The sequence below is a fragment of the Mastigoproctus giganteus genome, chromosome 9 (assembly GCF_048544385.1).
Source record: "Mastigoproctus giganteus isolate SK-2022 chromosome 9, ASM4854438v1, whole genome shotgun sequence".
In the NCBI taxonomy this organism is placed as follows: domain Eukaryota; kingdom Metazoa; phylum Arthropoda; class Arachnida; order Uropygi; family Thelyphonidae; genus Mastigoproctus; species Mastigoproctus giganteus.
In genome coordinates, this window is record NC_143583.1 from 74,495,945 (window position 1) to 74,519,814 (window position 23,870).

Sequence of the window (23,870 nt, forward strand, 5' to 3'; positions counted from 1 at the left end):
TTTAAAAATAAAATTTTAATTCCAGAAATCAATATTTAAGCCCAGTAGTAAAAACTGTCTGTTAATTATAAATGCCTTCCCAAAACAAAACTTGTGTAGAGGAATACCCGTCCATTTATGCATTATTCGCTAGGAAGACACGCCACAAAACAATGCAGCATGAACCACTTTATAATAGACATAGGTCAGCTATACACATAAAACTGCATTTCTTAAAGATGAAGTTAAGGCCTTTCTGTTGTACTATACCAAGCGTATATTTAGTTCTGCTGCTTTATCCATGGAACTGTACAAAATGTAAAACGCAAATAGCACAAAAATCTTTAATTATATGTTCAATAAAACCACTGGTTGCAAGATGTGGAATGTGGTATTCTATAACAATGATATGAGAAACATTTAGGAGAAAGCATCACAATGACTACTACCATTCCACCCTGTACATACCAATATTTTACCATGGAATACATGACTAGGTTCACATGGAGGCACTAATTTGAACTTCTTCATACTGAAATGCAGGAAGTTGAATTGCAATGGAAGTTTCTAGTATTATCAAAAGTGAACATCCTGAACATCTGTTGGTGTTTCTGGCTGGAAGTTTTCTGGTTCACTATTGCCTATCAGGTTATTCTTATTGCAGTTCTGTGAAAGGCCAGAAGTCATCATAGGGTGATGTGTATGACTTAAATGAGATGAAATCATTGATTCAATATGACCTAAGCACTCTCTCAAGCAATCCTGAAAGCAAAAAAATTTATAATTTATTAGAACCTTTATTTTTTTTTATTAAATTATATATTCTCACAAGATTAAAGGAATAATATTACTATAAAATATGTTGTATGTGAGTCACAAAAAACTTGTAAGGAATTTAAACATGATCAACAATTATTTAACAATAATAATATGTCTAAATATAAAACTTTTTTGAAAACCTTGGGATCAACAATTATTTAACAATAATAATATGTCTAAATAAAAAACTTTTTTGAAAACCTTGGAAGCCTTTTTTTTTTTGTATATTCCAAAAATGTTATAATAATACAATCTAAATATTCCGACTATTATTTCAAAGAAAAAAGATGTTCCCATCTTTCTCTGTAATAGGAAATTCATAATTAAATCTTTCTGAATGAAGAGCATAATGATCTCCAAATAGTGATATATATAAATTTTAATATATGTGCATTTTATTAAGAGACAACATAAAACTTCAGAATCACCTAAAAATTTTATGTTAGAAACCATTTTTCCAAACAAACTAAACTTCCTCCATTCTTTTCTATACTAGAATTTCAGGAATAATAATTACTCTATTGATTTCAAGGTGCCCATGGTCCAACACTGTACTGGCTTAAACTTTCATTGTGGTGTGTGTCTGTGTGTGTTAGGTGGCCTTATCATAGGTGCATGGGGATAACCCCAAAAGAAACCCCAAAGTTTTATATTACATTAATTGTACTGTCATATGTTCACTCTTGTAAAAACTACAAATATGGAATGTACAAACCTCCCCCACTACAAACAAAATTTCTGGGTGTGCCAGTGAGCCTTATGCTTGCAGTACCTTGTACACTGCATATACCTTGACCTGATCATGGTCCTAGACCATTCATTTCAAAAGTAAAATATTTGGAAGGTTAATTACACTGTAATGAAAGAAATTGTGCTAAAATAATTTTTAAAAATTTGCTGACTCTTTTGATACATAATTACAGTATAGCAAAGATGAATTTTCGGACAATAAGAGTTGTAGGATTCCTTGCCACCAGGTATTTTTTTGGGCTTTTCGTTCTGAGAGGAGACAAATTGAACTATAGTATGTATGCACAAACAGACACAAAACTCAGTTATGATGCACAAAAACTATTGCCACAGTTGACAGCTATACTTGTGTCCAATCCTTGGGGAAGGGGGAGAGGATCACAGGTTTAACACACTTGGTCTGAGACTGAAGAAATCCTCAGCCAGGGCCAGATTTAAACTTGTTGTGGCCCCTAAACTATAACATGTATGAGGCCCTTCTCTCTTACAGTTTACCTGTGACAATATTAAAAACAGGAATTTTAATATTGTCACTATTAGGACCTCACATTACAAGGAGCAAGGCCCCTTGTAATGTGAGGCCCTAATCTGTAGCTTGTTTAACTTATATGTAAATCCGGTCCTGCCCTCAGCGAGATCCCCTGTACTTTAAGCACTGGTGAACTAACAATCTTGTCTGATATAAAAAAATATGAAAAAACTTAGTGTTTAAAATAAAATGTCATTGAAAAAACAGTTGTCCACCAAATTAACAGAAAGAACATCCAATTTTAATTTTTATGTTCTTGTTAAACAAACAATTTGTATATTCCTTACAGATAAAAAACAATATTTCTGTAGCCACAGTCAGTGCCAAACTATAAAGTTATACACAACATGTGTTTGAATCCATGACACCACAAAATACAGTAATATTGTTATTTCTATCTTATAAAGTCCTCCAACCCCATGTTGGTTTCCCCAGAGCATAAACAGAAATTCAACAAATGTGTTTTTGTGACTGTTCAGCAGCAATGTGATCACTACAGTCGAGTGATTTCTTTATTACAGTGTCACTGACCTGAAGAATACTTTATTAGGCAAGATCACATCCACCTCACAGAAATCCAAATCGGGTTATACAATTACAATTATTTAAAGGAATATGTCTACTCTAATGATATGTATAAATTAGCAGATTTGAAGGAAAGCTTCATGAAGATATGCTATACTGCCACGGATTATTAGCATTGGCAGCGGCAAATGATGCAAGAAAGCAAGCTTATATAGCATCAGCCAAAAAAAAAAAAAAAAAAAACCACCTCCCAGTTCACATATTCATTACACCCAATAGTTTGTCTAGTTCTTTGAATTTATTTAAGCTATCAATTTCCACAAAACCAGACAGAAGTTTGTTCAAGCAATCAACAACTATTTGATTGTCTAGTCCAGTGGTTCCCAACTGATGCACATCAGTTGAGAACCACTTTTGGCACATTGGTGTGCCACGAAATTAGGAAAAATTTTATTGAGTTCAATGGCAATCGCTATTTTGGTGTGCCGTTAATATTCGTCTTTTAACTTAAAGTGTGACTTGAGTGACAAAAGATTGGGAACTACTAGTCTAGGCCAATAGTTTGTCTAGTTCTTCCTTGAATTTATTTAAGTTTTCAACTTCCACAAAACCAGACAGAAGTTTGTTCCGGCAGTAAACAACCAGCTGGCTAAAGGCAAACTTCTGCACATCTATTCTGCAACTATCCTTCCTCAATTTAAAATTGTACCACTTCATGTGTATGGTCAGAGCAAGAGGAAGAATCCCATCAGCATTGAGCTTGCTCACCGTATGTAGTACTCTGCATTTGTCAACGTTAAACTTCAATTGCCATTTATCAGCCCATCTGCCTAAGTTTTATATATCCTGTTGAAGTAGCATACTGTCATTGCTGTCATTAACCACCTTGGACAAACGTGGACAATAAGTCTAATATGCCTTCATCAGTATCGTTGATAAATACAAAAAACAACAATGAGCTGAACACCAAACCCTGGAGGACTTCATTAATAACATTAATCCAAGAAGAGCAATTAATTCAAGAAGTCCACTGATTATCACTCTTTGCTTTTTCCCACTCAACCATCCCTTTATCCATAGCAGCAATTTGCCCTCAATGCCACACTGCTCCAATTTGTATGAGTCTTTTATGTGCAAAGTATCAAAAGCTTTCCAGAAATCCAAATATATATCAAAATTATTTTAAGCATCCAGTTCCTTTGTGACAACATCATAGTATAAAATCAAATTGGTCAAACAAGATTTCCCCTTAACAAAATCATGCTGTGTCCAAGATATAACTGAAGTCTTGTCTAGATAATCCTACAGTGCTTCTTTAACCAGTACCTCCATTAATTTTCCTGGAACAGAAGTTAAACAAACAGGTCTATAATTACTTGTCGCCCTTTGATCTCCCTTTCTGAACTGAGGATACATTCACACATCTCCAGTCAGCAGGAACCTCTCCTGAAACCAAGGATGCTCTCACAATTATCGCTAAGGGTGCTTACTTCCTTCACTGCCTCCCTTAATATAATTGAATTTATCCCAAACATCCAAGGTGGCTTTCTTATGTTTAACTTCAACAATTTCTCTTCCACTGTCCTCTCAGTTATTACAAAATCATTTAGCTCCCTGTTAGAGTTTGATAAACTTCGAGGATGCCCTTCCCTAAAGAATTTCTCATGAGTGAATGTAGATGCAAAATACTCATTCAGTTTGTCAGCCACCTCAGCAGGATAATCAACACTTGCCCCAACAATATCAAGGGACCAACGTGGTTCATCTCCCTTCCTTCTAGTGTTTACATAAGCAGAGAATTCTTTGCGTTGTTTTTCTTTGCATCCTTTGCCAAAGATTTCTGATAATCTACCCTCACTTGCCTAACCTTCTTTGTGACTTGATTACAAATTAGTTTTATCTATGATCTGCTTCTGTGATACCTAATTATTTATATGCTTCACATATATTTTTCTTCTCTGCCATTAGTCTCATTAGTTCATCTTGACATCCATTTAGGTCTAAGCCTTAAACAGTATTTCACAGTTGGTAAGAAAAGCCTAGTAGCTTCTATGGTTATTTCCCTGAATGCTTCCCATTTAGAATTTGCTGATGGTCACACCATACAGAATATATATAGAAGTTGGTCCCACTATATAGAATATATAGAATTGGGTTAAAAATTGTCTGAGACTACTGTAGCTTTATGAAAGCAAAAACCCCTCCCTTTTCCCTTGATAGCAGTTACATCTTTAAATAAATCCCAAATGAATATACTGTGACCACTGCCACTTAGTACTTCTTTTATCTACAGATTTTTAATGCATGAATAATCACTGCTGATAATTAAATCAAGGGTGTTATACCCTCTTGTTGCCTCAGTAACAAGCTGCTGTAGAAAACAGTCATCCAATAATTCCACAATGTCTTGCTAGTCTGTGAGTAACCAACCCACAAGTTCCTGTCAATATCTGAAAGTTAAAATACCCCATTAGAAGACATTCTGATTTATTGGCCCACTCTATTTCTCTGTACAGCTTTTCACTGTACTCATTAGAATCATTAGGCCTATAACACACTTCTACTCTTATTTTTGCTTTCCCCATGATTATGTCACACCAAACTGACTCAACATTGCATTGGCCAACAATTTCTTTTGCTGCCAATGTCAACTGGATACACTGCCTTAGATTTTATATTGCATTTACATTGATACTATACTCATAGTATCAATGTAAATGCAGGTATACATGCATCTGTTCTTATTCTTAGTTACCTTAACACAGCCCATGTATTTATTTGTTTCATGTGACTCTCAGCAGTACTTGAAATCCCTAGCACCTTGCTTTCAAGGGTTGCTCAGTCATTAGACTATAGACGATAGAAGCAGTGCAAGAAGAAATATGGCTGAAGACATTTTTGCACATCTATCCTGCAAATATCCTTTCTCGATTTGAATTTATGCCCTCTCATGTGTGTAGTTTGAGCAAGAGGAGGGAATCCACTGTCACTGAGATTACTCCATCCATTCATAGCTTTAAAGAATTCAATCAGATTTCCTCACAGGTGTCTAGATCCAGATGCTGCGATTTGCAGAACTGAAGCCTTTCTGGTAAGAGCACCCTTTTGTTCCCCTTGCTAATCTTGTTGCTCTTCTGTGCACTTGCTCCAACAGTTCCACATCCTTTTCTGCAAATGAAGCTTCCAGAACTGTATGCAGTATTCAAGATGTGACCTAATCATAATCACCTTCTAATTCCTACTGGCAAAATTCATGTACATTATTGACAAAACCCCATGGGCTGTCCTGGCAGCCTGTCTGCACTGCTCAGAGAACTTCACATCTAATTATGCAGTTACCTCCCCCAGATCTTTTTCATTCTCCACCACCTTGAGTGTGGTGCCACATAGTTAAACTAGGATTACTGATACCCATGTGAAGAACCTTGCATTTGTCAATGTTAAATTTCAGTTGCAACTTCTCAGCCCATTTGCCTAATTTATCTAGATCTTGTTGCAGTAGCATACCCTGATTACTGTCATTAACCACTCTTCCAACTAGCCACTCCTTCATCATATCATCTGCAAACTTAGACATTAATTACGCTTGATATGCCTTCATCAATATCATTAATTTAATATATAGGAAAACAACAAATAATCCATCATGGAATAAACAGATACCAAGAAGTGTTTTGGAATGCCAGCCAACATTATTATTATTATTATTATTATTATTACTAGCCATATAGTACAAGGAAGCCTCAGGCTTATGCTGCACCAGCTAAAAAAAATTTCCGAGTTACCCTGAGAGAGAGAGAGAGAGAGAGAGAAACAGAAGGGAATCACCAAGAAAGAGAAGAATGATGATATCCAGCTCAGGACCCTGGGTGCGCCAAGCCCATACTCACCAGATAATGTATATGCACAGTGTACAGAGGCACCATTGTACACGTGCCTTGGGGACAGCAAGAAAAGCATTCAAATGATTCCCTGAGAGTGGAGGAATTGATCCCAGAACAATCTGTAGGCAAACTGCATCTGATTACCACGAAGTCATTAAGGAAGGGGAAGTGCTGTGACACACACTCATGATGAGAATGCTGTTTTAGTCCTAATACAGCATACAGAGGCGGATTTAACAGCGGGCGCCCTGGGCCCCGACTTCTGAAGGGCCCACGCAACACCCCAACAAATTAGTTGAACATATTAGTTCAAAACTTTTTGATTATTATTATGCTATTATTAATTATATTATACATATATTATATTCAAATTTTATTGGAAATAAAACATTAATAGTACATAATATTTTTTTATTTATTTAAAAAAATGGTTAACATGTATTTTTATTTTCCCTGTCTCTCTCCTTTTTTTTAAGGGGCCCAATATTTTATTCTGTGCCCGGGGTCTCAACCGACCTTAATCCGCCCCTGACAGCATATATTGCAAATGGGGGGGGGGGGAGCTGCACTTAAACCCATCTACACTATGATGAAATGTTTGGGGAAAGAAATCTCCACTACTGTTGCTGCATAACAGCAAAGTATTGCAATGAATTAGAAGGAAGGAAAACATGATTTTAGCAAACTTCATCAGAAACATAGCAAGCTTCTCTGTGAATTGAGTATGTGTTTCATATAAATGGAGGTAAAAGTAAAAAACTTCATCATTTCCCATTCTGCATAAGCTAAGTAAACTGTACATAATCAACTAGTTCCAGAATCAGTGAGGAGAAATTTCCTATGGACCATCACACACTCCTTGGATCAGCTGCTATACACCCCCTCCCCAAACATGAAAGGCAACGAACTTGGTGTTGCAAAAACATCAACTGCAACAAGATCTGGAGCTTGAAGCCCAAGTGGAAGATTACAGGTCAGTTCATTATCATCTTGTTGTTACTTGCACATATATGTGTGGTTGCACTTGATAGAGGAGAACTAATCAGATAAACTTTGAAATAAGCTCAAGAAATTATTGGGTTGCAGTGTACATAAATGGGCATTAGATATTATCTTGCACCTATTCGAGTGTAAATCAATTTCAGTATACAATAAGTTTATAAACCTGTGCAGTTTATTATCAGAAGAAATGCTCCCTTCAGAAGTTCTGAATTACATTATACATTAACAAGAATAATTTAATTGATATTTTCTCCAATGTATTTGGTTTTTTGAGAACTTAAGTAATCCTTCCTGTTAGATTAGGTTATTTTAATAAGGTTATGCTATCTATAATATGATTATTAGTATTAGTAATGGCAAATGATGCAAGGAAACAAGCTTATAAAATATCAGCCAGAAAAAAAAAAAAAATTCCTACATCACTTAACCATCCCTTCCAATAATCTGGGTAGTTCTTCCTTGAACTTATTCACAACCTCTGCACATCTACCCTGCAACCATTCTTCCTTAATTTGACTTTATGCTTCCTCATGTCTTTAAGCAAGAGGAAGAATGCCATCATCATTGACCTTGTTCAATCCATTCAAAGCCATAAACACCTCAATCAGATCACCTTGCAGGTGCTTAGCCACCAGATACTGCAATTTGCAAAACTGAATCCTTTCTTGGCAAGAACATCCATTCATTCCATTCACCAATCTCATTGCCCTTCTCTGCACCCATTATTTTCCCCTGGAACAGAAGTCAAACTAACAGGTCTGTAATTACTCATGTCACCTTTTGGTACCCCTTTGCAAATTGGGGATGCATTTACACATCTCCAGCCCATAGGGACCTCCCCTGAATCCAAAGATGGTCATGCATAAATGGTTAAAGTAAAAAAAAAAAAAAAAAAATTAAAACTTGGAAGTTTGTCACATAAATTTCCATTTGAGGTGATTTTTAGTAATGGTAGTTAGCTATGATCAGCAAAAATGAGGGGTGTACTGCCAATTTACTCTAGGGTAGCAAAAATGAGGGGTGTACTGCCAATTTACATCTGGTGAGTATGGGCTTGGCACACCCAGGGTCCTGAGCTGGATATCATCATTCTTCCCTTTCTTGGTGATTCCCTTCTCTCTCTCTCTCTCTCTCTCTCTCTCTCAGGGTAATTCTTTTTGGCTGATACAGCATAAGCCTCAGGCTTCCTTGTACCATATGCTAATAATAATAATAATTAGGGGTTCACTTGAGAAGCATTTCAGCTAAAAGTCATCCATGGTTAATCTGTTAAAAGGCAAACTGCAGCCATTAGCAATCCACTGTAGAATGGAAGCCTCCTCAACAATTCACGTTGAGGGAAATGGACTATAATCTGCCCTGCCGGTCCAGTGTGGGTTGGCAGATCAACTGTATTTGGCAGTCAGGGGCTTGAACCCCAGTCTACTCAAAGAGTGTGTGCTACTGCACTACCACTCCTGACCACTCAGCTACAGAGATCTGCCGGTTAATCTGTTAACTTTCATCAAACTAATTTTTAACAAGATGCTTGTATAATCCCCAGAAATTTAGCAAGGGGTTCATCCAGAATATGCTTGACAGAAACCACAGAGAGAAAGAGAGACAAACATCATACACTGTGATTGCAATGTAAAAGTCCTACACAGCATTAAAAAAATCATATAGTTAACTTTTGCTAACATTATTAATGATTTTGCAAATGTAAAAGTTAGGAGAGTAAAATTCACCATGTCAACTTCATCATAAACAAACATCAGTGTTCACTGAATTATGTTTTCATGGCTCTGCAAACAATTTAAGTTTTGTGTTATTAATAAAATATATTCAATTTGTGTAATTGCTTTTTAAAAATATAACAAAGAAAAATGCTACATTTCTGCCTAGACCTATACACATTTCTCTGTATAAATCTAGGTCATTGTCTGGGGAGGGGGAATTTTGTGGTCATGTCTCAGGCTGCACATTACAGCACAGCAGCTCTGATCGTTGCTTCTCCTCCCTCCTCCCACCCCATTTGCAAGTGCACCAATTCTTCTGTAGCAGGAGTTCGGTGGGGGAAGTCTCCAGAAGAATTGTAAAAAAATTCATAACTAATAGTATATATAGGTTTATTATATGATGCAACAAAATAATAAATAAATTTCTCTTTATACTCCACATGACTGCATAGGGTCAGAAGCAATCACGAGAAAGAGAGAATGAGTACAAGAACAGTACCATATTTAGTAGTCATGTGGACTTGAACCATGGTCAGTTAAGTATGTGCATATCTGTACTCTTACTCTTGACCACTCAGCTACGGAAGCCATTAATAAATACACAACATAGCATTACTGCTCAGCTATCAAAACATTGATGGTATAGTATAATGGTAGTAGTTTTAAAAATTTTGGAAGATTTTTAAAACAAACTCACCAAAGTTTCCTTTTTTTTAATTAAAATTGAAAGTAATAATAAATTTTCTTTTTACACAGTGTGAGATTCCTATATAGGATTAAAAGAGCTGCACTCTAAACAATGTTTTTACTTAAATAACATAGAAAAATGAATGTTTTTAAAATATCAGCATAATGTTAGAAAATAGACACTCATGTGGTGTCCATTTAACCCCCATGTTTTATTTTAATTATAAAAAAACTATTTTTAGCTTTTTTACTAAATTGAAAACAGTGAACTATTAATCATGATTTGCTGAACCCAACTGAAAAAGAAACCAATAATAATAATGAAAGTTTTTATCATATTTTTTAAAAATTCTCAAAAAAGTCACAGACCTCCCCTTCGCCCACATTAAAACTCAGATGAAACTTGAACATTTGTGTTTTTGTCAGCTGTTCATGTTTAGGTGGTGAAATCAAAGCATTATGGCAAGAGTAGACAGCTGTCGCATCTCACAGACACCACATGGAATGGGAGTCGCCTAGAAGAAAGGTAGATGCTTTTGCTCACCTGGTATTATTATTATTATTATTAGCTATATGGTGCAAGGAAGCCTGAGGCTTATGCAGCACCGGCCAAAAAAATTTCTGAATTACTCTGAGAGAGAGAGAGAGAGAAAGTAGAAGGGGATCACCAAGAAAAAAGAAGAATGATGATATCCAGCTCAGGACCCTGGGTGTGCCAAGCCCATACTCACCAGATGTGAGCCCCTGGGATAATCTGTTATCAGACAAAAGTTTAATGCAGTGGTTTTCAACCGGGGTGCCACGCCACTTTAGTGTGCCGCAACAACATTCCAGGGGTGCCATGTAATTTGGGTTTAAGTTACTTAAACTTATTTTTTTTTCATTTATCTGTTTATTTCATTATAAACCCATACACTGAGGATAGAGAATATAAAGAATAAAATTATATACTGTATATATATAATTTGTATTATGAAATGTAATTTTTATAATTATATTATTGTAATAACTATCATATAACATATTTTTTAATATTAGATATATACTCTTAATATTAATATTATCGGATCTAACAGGCAAAAAATTGAGTAGGGATGCTGAAAAATAAAATAAATTACTTAGGGTTGCTGTTATTAAAAAAAGGTTGAAAACCACTGGTTTAATGTCTCATAATTCATATTATATCAAAGTGAAAACAGAAATACTATAACCCGTTAGAAAATGTTAGTGGGAAAAGGTACATGGGAAGCTTTGATTTATTTCCAGATTAAAAAAATAATAATAACAGAACTATTTAAAAAATAGTGGCATCTGTCAGCTGCCATTCTAGCAGAAGAATGGTTAAAGTTCCAGAGAAAACCTGGATTCAATGCTACTTAGCACCTGAGCCCCAGACTGAAATGGGCTCCAAAATTTTTTAAAGGAGGGTCCAGCTCAATCCAGGTCAGGAGAACCTCTCTTTGCTGTTCTTTCCCCAATATTAATTCTTGCATCCAGGCTCTCCCTAAAAAAACTAGACAACCAACCCTGAATACAGGGAAAAATTCTCAAGCTTTATAAAGCTTCAAGTAGGTTGTAAATAAATCAATTTTTTAAACCCGGGAACTTTTTTTTTCCTAGTGCAGCATAAGCCTCAGGCTTCCTTGCACCATATGGCTATTAATAATAATAACCCTTTTCATCTCTGAAATATATATTTTTTATTATTATTATTATTTATTATTTTATTTATTTATTTTTTTTTTTCTAATCATGCACTATCCGTTTTTTGCACCTGTAGCACACCAAAAGGCTGGTGCCATGACATCCAGGTTGGGAAACTGCATTTACTTTCAGTAAACGTGTTAAAGAAGTATTTTTGACCTACATGAAGGTGTCACACGTAATCCAAGAACAAGCTGTTGATATTTCTGAATTTATCCCTTTTCGAATAACAGAACACGATTAGTTGCGACGAAATGACTATTTTATGCCTTTGATAATGGCAAACTGTTCATCATCAATGTTACCAACATATCGACAAGGGAGAGTTTAAACGCGGCTCTCTGTGGTCGTCTCAGCTGGGTGGAGTAAGGCCTTATTTCAAGCCGTTTACGAGTGCTTTGTGAAAGGCGCCATGCGCCGATGGAATGTGCGATTAGAAGAAGCAACAGACTACAGCACTTCATTACCGTGTCTCTCGAAGAGCGCGAAGAACCAGTCCGCACCCTCCCCCAGTGACCTTGACTTGAACGGTGGCGAAGACGACAAAAACGTGTGACCCACAGGATGCAAGAAGGATAACTAACAGGCCGAGGTAGTGACGAGATGTGGAGGTCGGAACCATTTACCTCCAAGGCTTTCCCAGCACGAAGTTGAAGGAGGATTAGATTTCTCTAAAGGTCGGCCCACCAGACTAGGACAAAAAACACATAGTGCATCCTGCCTGACCGTTCATTCTCAGCAAAAGGGAACCGAGAGAAGGCGAGGCAGCACGTGAATCAAGCAGAACGAGCTTACTCATCCCACGTCTTGAAATTAGCAATCATTGATGACAAGTCTTGCTTAATAAAGCCAAATAGCTATTAAAATAGACCTTTGGGTTTCCCATTGATGGGTGCATATCTTTGTAATTGCTTATCTTCAGGGTGACAGTAATACAGAATGAAACACATATTATTACAAGTAATAAGGATATTTAATAACTACAGTCTGTTATGTAGTAGCTTTAGTGCCTGATCTTCAGTCTCGCTGGTAGCAGAGTTGATTTAATCACCGTCCACTCCACACCAGGTGGAAAAGACCTGAGTTCTTTATCCAGCCAATGACGCGAGGATTTTCTATGGGTCTTTTTTCACAAGGTGGCTGAGTTAGTCAGTCTCAGGCGACGGTAGCATTTTTTTTTCTTCTCTCTCTCTGAAACTCGGTTTTTCCGTCCAGCAAATAGCTAATCGACCACAGACACACAACTTATAGACATATTATATACGGCAAAATATGGCCAAAGTTGCTGATGAATCTAAAACCCTATAACCAGGGGCGTTCCTAGGGTATATGGTGCCCGGGTGCCAATTGAAATCTGTCGCGCCCCCTTTAAAATTTTCTTCATATCTGTATGTAAATTTCAGGTTTTTCAGGCGCTCCTTGAATGTTGTCGCCCGGGTACAATGCACACTCGTGACGGCCCGCTCCTACCTATAACAACTAGAAAGCGGGAATTAGTTTTCATGTTCCGCTAATATGAAGTTGTAATCCACATCAACTTGTAATTCACACACAAAACACGTATGAAACCGTGCCGTAGTGTCCGGGATCATTATATCCGAATTAGTTATCATTAGAGATGGTAAAACAGTTTTGGCAGCCTGAGTACAAAAATTAACGTTAAGGCTTCCAGGTCGTCCTTGCTTGGGCTGCGGGGCTCTCATTCGATGGAATTTGGGGCACCACATGCATTGCACTCGTTGTACCCCTCAGTTCACGCATATATGGGGATTTTGAAAAATCTGGGGTAATTTTTCCTCACTACATCACACCAGGGCCGAGTTAACTGGTCTCGAGAGGAGAATGTGATTTTTTTTCTCCTAGAAACGCAGATTTTTTATCCAGAAAATTATTTAAACCTACTATTTCATAGTAGGTTTAAATAATTTTAATAATTTAAATTTAAAATAGGTAGGTTTAAATAAATAATGTGTGTGAAATATACAAAATTTATAGAAATTATTTACGAATCCCTCTTGGTCTTAGCTTCCTTGATGCTAATTCGAAATACCCAATGAACTCTAAATATGCTGTTTCAAGAATCTGCAAAATAGTAAGAGCAGATAAAATTCTTAGTTACACTTTACTTGAGCCCTTCACCTTCACCTGTGAGGAAAGGGGAAAATCATTTCTAATTTATCAGTGCACTTCGCGAGGGCGGCGGAAGGCTTTACCATTACTTGTCAAATATATTTCAGATAAACACTGAAAGTCATTAATAGTTATCATTAGACTTTGATCATAACTACCATCTTCCCGTACCGGGTGGAAAAGACTCGGGTTCAAACCCTGTCAATGACTTTTTTTTTTTTTTTTTTTCACTCCATGGCTGAGTTTGCCGGTCACAGGCGAGGATTGCAAGGTTTCCTTCTACCCCCTGGAAACTGGTTTTTCGTCCCGCAAAAAACGCAACTCACCAGAGAACACAAGCAATTTATGGGCAGATTGAAGTCATTCTCAGGTAACCCAATATGACAATTTTGATTTTTTGATGGTTTTCTTTCACCATAGCGCAGTGGTCAAAATTTGAGCACACAGAAATTTTGCTTGAGGCGGGGGCTTGTACGTTCAACATTGGTAGCATTTTTCCCTTCAGCAAAACAGGCAAACAGACCAGAGAATATACGCAATTTACAAATTACACTTGAGTTGTATAAGCTACCACTCGAGTAACCCGTAACTGAAAAGTTTTTTTTTTCTCTTTTTTTGATAGTTTTAACTATCATCTACTGCTGTACGGTGTTTCCAAGAGTTGACTCATACCAACCTTTTTCAAAAGGTATTATTATTATTATTATTATTAGCCATATCGTGCAAGGAAGTCTGAAGCTTATGCTGCACCAGCCAAAAACATTCCCGAGTTACCCTGAGAGAGAGAGAGAGAGAGAGAGAGAGAGAGAGAGTCAAAAGGAATCGCCAAGAAAGAGAAGAAGGATGATATCCAGCTCGGGACCCTGGGTGTGCCAAGCCCATACTCACCAGATGTGAGCCCCCGGGTTTTTTTGTTTTTTTTTGTAGTAATGTTGGCGCGCGAACACGATGAATTATTTAAACACACACATTGGTGAGAACTAGTGTAAATTGTGGTATAATGTTTATATTAATTATACCACAATTTATATTAGTGTTCTGTGTTTTTTTTTTAATTATTTTACAATGCGAACACTGTTTAAATCAATTAATTTCCTTCTAGCTGGAAGGAAATGAATGGTAGCTTTGAAAGTCTAATTATTAATTATTAACTGTATCAATGTAGAGATGATTAAAAGGTATAACATTTGCATAAAACGTTGGGCCAAAATATACAAAAGAAAAAGTAAATAAAATATTAAAGACATGCGTATACAAAGATAACTGACTAAAACGGAGAACTTAAAAAAAAAAAAAAAAAAAAAAGCTCTGTATACTAATGTTATTTAAATATCTTTCTACCCCCCGAAAGAAGAATAATAATGACTCATGCATCAGTTAAATACATTTTGACATTTTCTCATTATGTCATTAGAAGTTGGGGCAGGGGTGTGGAAAGCTGAGTTAATAAAGCAAACCTCCTGCTCACCAAGATTATAAAGTACCGATGACTCATCGCGTTCCTCTGTTCTGTCTAATCTAAAATTGAGCTACTTATGAACAGCAATGCTTATTTAAACTGTGCAGGTATACCTCAATTTATGCTATAGTTTTTTTTTTGTTGTATTTGGCATATAAGTAACAAAACCGTTGCTGAAAAGTTTTAGAATAAGGGTAATTATACAATTTACACATGGTCTATTTCTGTTTTCCAGGGTGGTCATTGTAAATCTAAATTTAAAAGTGTGAGCTTTCGAATTATTTTCTTGAAATGGAAGTTCTTATTCATTTACATTAACAAAGTAATATACTCGTATTTTTCTTAAAATATGAAATCCAGAGTTCCTCTTTAAAATATTATCAAATTTATTTCTTATTCTCTCTCTCCTATATCTCCAGAGATGTCTGAACTTTATAAATGAACTTTCTCCAACTCTTCAACTGCACTGCTTAAAGTCTGCATACTTCAAGTTTGGTTACAGAATTAGGTAACTAAGCAAAGTTTCTGTGATTGGCGATCCACGATTCCATAAGTTTAACAGCAAATCTGATGTCTGAGGATAATAAAGCACTGAAACCTACGTTGGTATAATTGTGTTTATTTTCGAATTGGAAATATGTGCATAATGGAATCAAACGTTTTGTGGTATTTTCTTACAACTTCTTCAGTGATAGCTGTCATTGAAGAAGTGGTAAGAAAATAACACGAAACGTTTGACTCCATTATGTACATATTTGCAATTCGGAAATAAAACAATTATACCAACATAGGTTTCAGTACATTATCTTCAAAAACACAGTTTACCAACGCACCATGCCGCTCAAGGAATACAGCAGTTTTGATTTTTGGCATTTGGAACGAAAACTCCAACCATATTCTGCACATTTTTTAAATCTAAACTGAACTATAATGGTAACACGATCAAAAAATGTGCTATCATCCACCGTCGTCATTGATGGCATGAGAATAAAAACAAAATGCAGTTCCCATGTTTTCTCGCGCTAATTCAATTCTAATATTGTGATGTGTTTTGAAATTCCTTTTCTGAGTTTAATCTCTGAATAAACGATTAAACGAATTCGTTAGTTCGGATCCCAAATTAATGAAAACATGCAGTGTTGCTAGTAATACTCGTGTTATTTATAGGAACTAGGAATTAGAATGACCACAATATATTTACATACGGACATATGCAAATACATATATAATTCGATGTCTAGTAATAAAATTGGGTTACTTTATTATTATTATTATTATTATTATTAGCCATATGGTACAAGGAAGCCTGAGGCTTATGCTGCACCGGCCAAAAAAAAAAAAAAAAAAAAAAATTTCCCTATTACCCTGAGAGAGAGAGAGAGAAGTAGAAAGGAATCACCAAGAAAGAGAAGAATGATGATGATATCCAGCTCAGGACCCTGGGTATGCCAAGCACATACTCACTAGATGTGAGTCCCTGGGGATTACTCTCTGGATGAGGTTCCTGAACTTCCCCCCCACGATCATGCTGATTCATATTAATGTTTTATGACCATTTCAATTATAATACGATTATAATTACATACAAAAATCATTAATGTGTTATGTAACTAAAGTTACGTATTACACTGAAAGGGCAAAATTCATGGGACACCTGGTTCCTGGGCAAAGCGATGCTGTCACCTCTCACTAGTGGCCGAACTCGCCGCTTGGCAGATATATAAGCACCCTGAATCACTGCATTCACGCAGACGGTAATTCGATGCCAGTATGGATAAACGTCGTCAGTTAACCGACTTTGAACGAGAGATGATAGTGGGTGCCCGACGCATGGGGTCACTCTTTTCCGGAGGTGGTACAGAAATTGCACTATCCCCGTTCGACAGTATCAAGAGGGTATCGGGAATATGCCATTTCCAGAATAACATCTCATCGTGGACAGCACTGTGGGCGGACAAAGGTGGTTGATGAACGTGGCCTTCGACGTCTGTCTCATTGTTTCAGCCAACCGAAGAGCGACAGTGGCACAAATCACCGCCGACTTCAATGAGAGTGGTGCCAGAAACAATTCCACTAAGACCACCAGGCGATCATTAGCCACAATAGGTTATGGGAGCTGCCGGCCCACCAGAGTCCCATTGCCAACACCACGACACAGGACTACTGTACACCTCAACTGGGCGAAAGAACATCGGCACTGGACCTTGGATGATTGGAGACGGGTCTCCTGGTCCGATGAGTCCCGTTTCCAGTTATTTCGAGCGGACGGGAGGGTGCGTATCTGGCGGAAACCGCACGAAGCTATGCACCCGTCATGTCAACAAGGAAGTGTTCAGGCAGGTGGACGGTCGGTAATAGTCTGGGGAGTGTTCAAATTGCACACGTTGGGACATCTGGTACGGCTAGACGCATCTCTGAACCATTCAGGCTACCTGTCTATCCTTACAGCCCATCTGCATCCCTTCATGGTCATCGTGCACCCACAGGGCAATGACTCTTCCAGCAGAACAATGCGCCTCCCCACAGAGTCGTGGTGACTAGAGCATGGTTCAAAGAGCATTCCGCAGATTTTACCACCATGGAATGGACTTCCCGTTCAAGGGACACGAACCCTGTGGAGCATCTTTGGGATGCTGTGGAAAGGTCCGTTCGAGTTTTGGATCCTCCACCCAGGAATACGAAGGAATTATGGACACAGTGCAGCAAGCATGGATGGAAATACCTGTGGAACGCTTTCGTGTGCTAGTGGACTCAATGGCTCGCCGTGTGACTGCCCATATACCGGCGAAAGATGGGTAGGACACCTACCGGCGAAAGATAGGACACCTACCTACCGTTACTAGGTATGTGTCCCATGATTTCTGTCCACTCAGTGTAATAACCGACGCTGCAAAATAATAGCTGTAGGCCCGATTTCAACAAGAAAGTTCGAGTGTAGGACTTTTGATTAATATAAAATGATGTAATACAAATCATGAATACATTTGAAAAACGGATAAATTTAAATGTGTTTATGCATTGACACAATGACAACATTCCAACGATGTCAGACGTAGTAAATCCAGCATCCTCTGGGGACATAGCACAGTGTCGTCTTTTAATGTTCGTAAGCCTTAGGTACTCCATTTCCAGGCCTCAATACCCTTGCGTTAAACCTAATTTTATGTTTATAAAAAAAAAATAATAAAAAAAACGAAAGATTTTCCATAAATTTGGTATGGAAGTTATTTATGCAATACTTATTTCCAGCTCTAACTACCAATACGAACTTGGATGATGTTAATGATTTTGCTCACAGAAAGTCGAAGAAAGAATTTACTTTCAGAAATCAATATTTAAAAATTAGTTTGAAAAATTTAACTGTTGGAATAAAATCATTGAATTATATTTTTTCAAGCCCCTATTTTTTGTACAACTAGGCACAATGGGTGGCTAAAGTGTAAAAGCCAATTCTATGTAGCACGTTCCAGATTTTTAAAACTTCCGGTTTTCAGAATGTATGCATATAACCTAAATATTCACGGACAATTCCTTATTATTATTTTTTTTTTTTTTAGATAATACAGCAGCTCTGATCCACATAATCTCCACAGAACGATAGTCAGTATTAAATCAAGATGTTAACTCGGACAACCGGATTGGTTCAGTGAATAATGGTCATTCTTTATGGAGCAGAAGTCTGGAACTCAACTGCGCAACGCATCTGAGACGGATTTTTGCAGGCGAATTTTGGCTGTTGAAGTGGGCCATATGGAAATTTCGGCTTTCCCCTGCACCAAGGACCACCCAGATGGCAGCAGCTCTAAACATCAGACGTCTTCCTGCCATTATCCATGAGAGAAGACTCGTCTTTGCTGTAAAAATGATGGTTGGCATTATTTCGGACCCAGACTTCTGGGCTAACTGTGGTTGGAGGATCCCAGTCCCAAGCCTTCGGGCCAATCCAGTCCTTCAGGCCACCCCAAACCGGTTAAAGTTATCCGATCGGTTCTTACCCGTGAAAATGCTGCAGTACATATACTCCTTGGATGGCGACCTCTACAAGTTCGCATTGGATAAAAAATACAGGCAGAACTTACTCCATTCACTTCCTTCTCAGGACCACATCACAGGACATTAGAACCTGCTCCCAAGGACCTGTCCATCACTCCAATGGATCCCTCACTACATTGTTCCAACTTTCTGCGCCTACTCAGATGACTCAAGCACTGTAAAAGGACTGTTCCCTGGAGAATAATTTAACATGATAACATGCTGTTGTGTATATATGTTCATATGTAAATTTTTCATTTGCTTTCCAACACTTGTAAAATTAGTAATAATATTTTTTTTCCTCCTATCTCATCCTTGTTTATTACATTGTATTAGCCTTTGTAACCTTGTATTAGTCTTTATTGTAAACCCCTGGCTTGTAGCCGTGAAGGGTATTGTGCACGGCAGAATACCCTTCTTGTGCACGGCAAAACATATTGCGTTTTGTATGCAATAAAGAGTTCTTCTTCTAATGCATTTGTATTACTCACTGAGAGAGAGAGAGAGCAATAAAACCCATGATACAGCAATATCATGGGTTTTATGTCTGATCAGCCTGTTTTCCTCCATGCCTTTGGATGGTCGACTACCATGGGAGAAATATTCATAAAGTTCGGTATTTCTGAAAATTCCGAGTTTTTGAGGTGCTACTGTATTTCGAAAAAAAAAAAAAAAAGTACATGAAAGTACAATTCTCCCATAATAATAATAATAATAATAATGATACAATACAATATAATATTTATTAATCTTCATCAAGTCTATTTATTAGTCATTTTTTAGTCTTCTTCTTCAATAATAATAATAATGCTATTTTTTCATAATAATAATCAGTTAATAGAGGGACATAACAACCACTCTGTTCACTTGGTACCAGTATAAAGGCTGATGGATGATTAACACCGATTTTTCGCGCCTCTAAATTTTCACCTGGGAATATGGCGTCATTGCTGTTCGTATCACAGTGAACTAAGATGCAACGAAAACTGTGGCGTGGGGTGATGATGTGTTGGCACGTTCAGTATCAAGACTGCATAGGCTGCTCGAATGCAGTAATCCGAAGCCAGAGTAAAGACTGGTATCAGACGTAGCAGACTTTGGAAAAGGTCTTATCGTGGGTGCACGTTTAGCAGAAGGCCACTAAAGACATAACTGGTTTCTCAAAAGCATCCATCTCAAAGATTTTTAATGACTGGAAAGCAAACAGTTCTTCCACATCTCAAAGGCGTAAAAAAGAAAAGTCAAAGTACTCCACGGTGGACTGTCGGGGGAAAATAGATCATCCAGTGTACAGCAAATAACATCTAAATTCAACGAAGCCCAGAACTACTCCATGCCCAGGGAACTGAAGAAATTGAGTATTGTCAGTCCCCTGCCTATTCGGAAGACACTTGTTTCAGAGAATAACAAATGAGTCTGCTTGCAGTAATGCCGAGAAGTCGTGATTGGACAGTGGAAAAAACGGAAGAAATTCATGTGGTCAGACGAATCACGATACACTGTTTTGCACCGATGGTATGCAGAGAGTGTGGATAAAACCTAACGAAGCGATGGGCCCGGCTTGCCTTGTTAAGGTAACCCAAGCATCTGGAGGTGGTATCATGCAAACTGGAGGTGGGAATATTTGTTTAGCACGGACTGGGTCCGATGACACAGGTGGTAGGTCAAATGTCATCCAGGGAGTACCTGAATTTTGTGTCTACTGCACCCTGCAATGTTACACTTTTACTCCGAAGGCGATGGCTACTTTATGGATGACAATGCAACAGCCATCATGCAAGATTGGTTCAGAGAACATGACGCAGATTTCCACAACCTTCCCTGGCCCCAACATTCACCTAACCTCAATCCTATTGAAAATCTGTGGAATATGATAGAGAGAGCTATTCGGAAACGAAGTCCTCTTCCTTCAACTTGGTCGCAGCTGCGCGATATTTTGATAGAAGAATGGTTACAATTAGACCAAATTGCACTAAAACACCTTATAGAATCCATGCCGCTCTGCACATTTGCTGTTATTCGAAACAAAAGCCGAATCAATACTGAATAAGGGTTCGTATTTTTTTGGCCAGTGTGTGTATTTTCTGTAAGAGAGCAGCCTACCTTACCTACTGACATCAGCCTCTTACCGGCTGATCAAAGAAGCCAAGTAGGGTCGTCGGTTATATCGTCTGGAAGATTCAGATTCCAGACTATTCCCGTTACTTTCCGCTTAGGTGCTACAACTTTACCAATGTGCTGAAGATCCCATACTTGAAAAGGCATCAATGACTTTCTTGCATCATCGATGGGTTTAAATCCCATCTTTTCGAATAATGCTGAGTGACTCACTTAGCCAATGGGGCCCAAGTAAAAATACAAGTCAAAATAAAAAATAACAACAAAAAGCTACAACACGAATCGTGTATTCTGATTCACTGCGCACTACGCATACGAAGAAAATAGGTTTTAAGTACGTATCTGATGTGATATCGGAACAAGGAGCACCCTTAACTGTTTTAAAATCTCAAGAAAATTAAAAGGAGTAACGCTTTCCTTTATTTGTTTATTTGTAATGGCTACCAGAAGTTATGCAGGTCACTGGCCGCGTTTACATTGGAAAATAATTAATGGAAACTGCTGAATGACTTACCACTTCAATTCCTGTAATCTGCTGGAGACGAATAAGTAATTCTTCCTGAGAATTCCATTTCCTTTCTAACCAAATTAATCCTTGAATAGCTGCAGCAAGACTAGCAGCGGCAATCATTGACGGAGGATACATACAGAATTTTATATCTGAAAAGAAAGAGTAGACGTCACCAATCACCTCGAAACACTGAGAGAGAGAGAGAGAGAGAGAGAGAGAGAGACTCTAAAAGAGTACCACTGTAAATTTTTACTTTCTCAATTTTTTTTTTTTTTTATATATCCATCATTTTATTATAGGTTATATGCTAGGTAATAAATACTAAGTAATAAATAATAACAGTGTTTCCAAACTATTTTCATGCCAACACACTAGGCACGTGCCAATAGTAATTCGACATTCCACCTTTTCTGTTTCTTATCTTTAAGTTTATGGTATATGCAACGGTGCACAACTTCCATTGTTTTTGTGCTAAAAAAAAAAACATGTAAACAATAATAAGAGAGGGAGAGAGATTGAGAGAGGGCGGGGAAGTTAATCGTTACTAGGCATAAACTTAACCAAAGCTTTTGAAATCGGCGATAATCTGTTTCAACGTATGTTGACACCTCTGGGAAAGGTATAGGGTTTCATCACATAACAAATGGCATAATGTATTAATACGCTTATTTATTAAACGCTATTAATACCATTAAACTATTTTTTGCATGTTGGAGTATTACAAAAACAGTGGTAAACTGGTTAAGACAAGCTTTTCTTTGGTGTCAATTTAGAGTGAAAGAGAGTACACGTAAGTTATTAGCATTCAAAGAGAGAGAACGTGTCCACAGCTCACCAACCTCCAAATATGAAGCAAGCGAAGAAAGAAATATCGTAAATTTCTTATGTATTAATCAATAACTGTATTTTTATCAATAAATTATATCAATATATGCAGTGAAAGGAAATGGGAGTGAAAACAATGCTGATATGATGCCAAAAATTCGGCGACACTCTTTCCTTCGTGTCTCAAAGGGGACACGAACCGACACCATTTGGGAAAGCTCTGATTAAGAGCAATAGATGTGAATTGTCCAGTTTATTTGTAATTATCTGATTATTTTCAATTGAGAGAAAACTTTTACTGCTAAAGGGGAAAAGCAACAAGGTCATGAATGTCAAAGGTTCCATATTTGACAGCCTTAATTTAGAACTACAGGCTAGAAGGAGGGAACCCAATCAGTGGCACCAGATGTCTATGAAATAGGCTACTCTTTACGGTCTAAATACCACATTTCGCTATCATTCTTCTATTATGCTTACAAGCTAAAACATAGTCTGCGGCTTTCGGGTGAGGAGTTTTAAATCTGCTTTAAATCAGATTTAAAACTTGTTAAGTTATCACAAAAGTCACAACCATCCAGAAAAGAACTGTATTAGTAAACTGTGTTTTCCACGATTCCAGAAACAATACAATGTGGAAGTATTGTGCCCAATACGTATTTCTTGTGCCGATTTTTTTTCTTTTTCCATTTTGTCCACTAGGAGAGCTCTGTGAAGACATGCATTATCGTCCATTAAAATAAAGTCTCGACCAATTGCTCTTGCAAATAATTATCAAATATTCCATCTCAATACCTTACACCAGTGAAAAATCCTAGCGGGAACAAATGGGGATCTGTACGATCACTGATCGTGATTCCAGCCCACTCCATTAAGACACTACCACCTCTAAATGTGTCTTTCTGATATTTTAAGGTAATAGAATCTGATTCCTCCTTCCCTTCAATGAAAGTTAGTCAAGAATCGAACTGGAGCCTATGTCGACATCAATAAATAGTACCATGACCAATTACTCCTAGTTCCAGTCTACATGCTGTCGAGCTCAGGCTTCTGTATACTATAAGCCTGAGTACAAGCACTCCTGTAGATCGAACAAGTTCTGAAGAAGGTTGTGCTGAGGACGGTCTCACAATCTGCGCGTTTTGCAACTGGATTCACAGTTTGTTTTACAGCTTTACAAGTCATATTCAAGACACCTGGC

General features: G+C 37.4%; 1 protein-coding gene across 1 annotated transcript in view; it reads right to left on the reverse strand.

Annotated features, from left to right (window-relative positions):
* Nucleotides 1-524: 524 nt before the first annotated feature.
* Nucleotides 525-23,870, reverse strand: part of LOC150080454 (G1/S-specific cyclin-D2-like) — a 53,533-nt gene continuing 30,187 nt past the window's right edge. Inside the window, exons 4-5 of the mRNA XM_090381376.1 lie at nt 21,851-21,996; nt 525-741 (exon numbers count right to left, since the gene is read on the reverse strand). Coding sequence (XP_090237502.1) covers nt 556-741; nt 21,851-21,996 — 332 coding nt within the window. The 3' untranslated portion in view covers nt 525-555. The remainder of the gene's footprint in view (nt 742-21,850; nt 21,997-23,870) is intronic.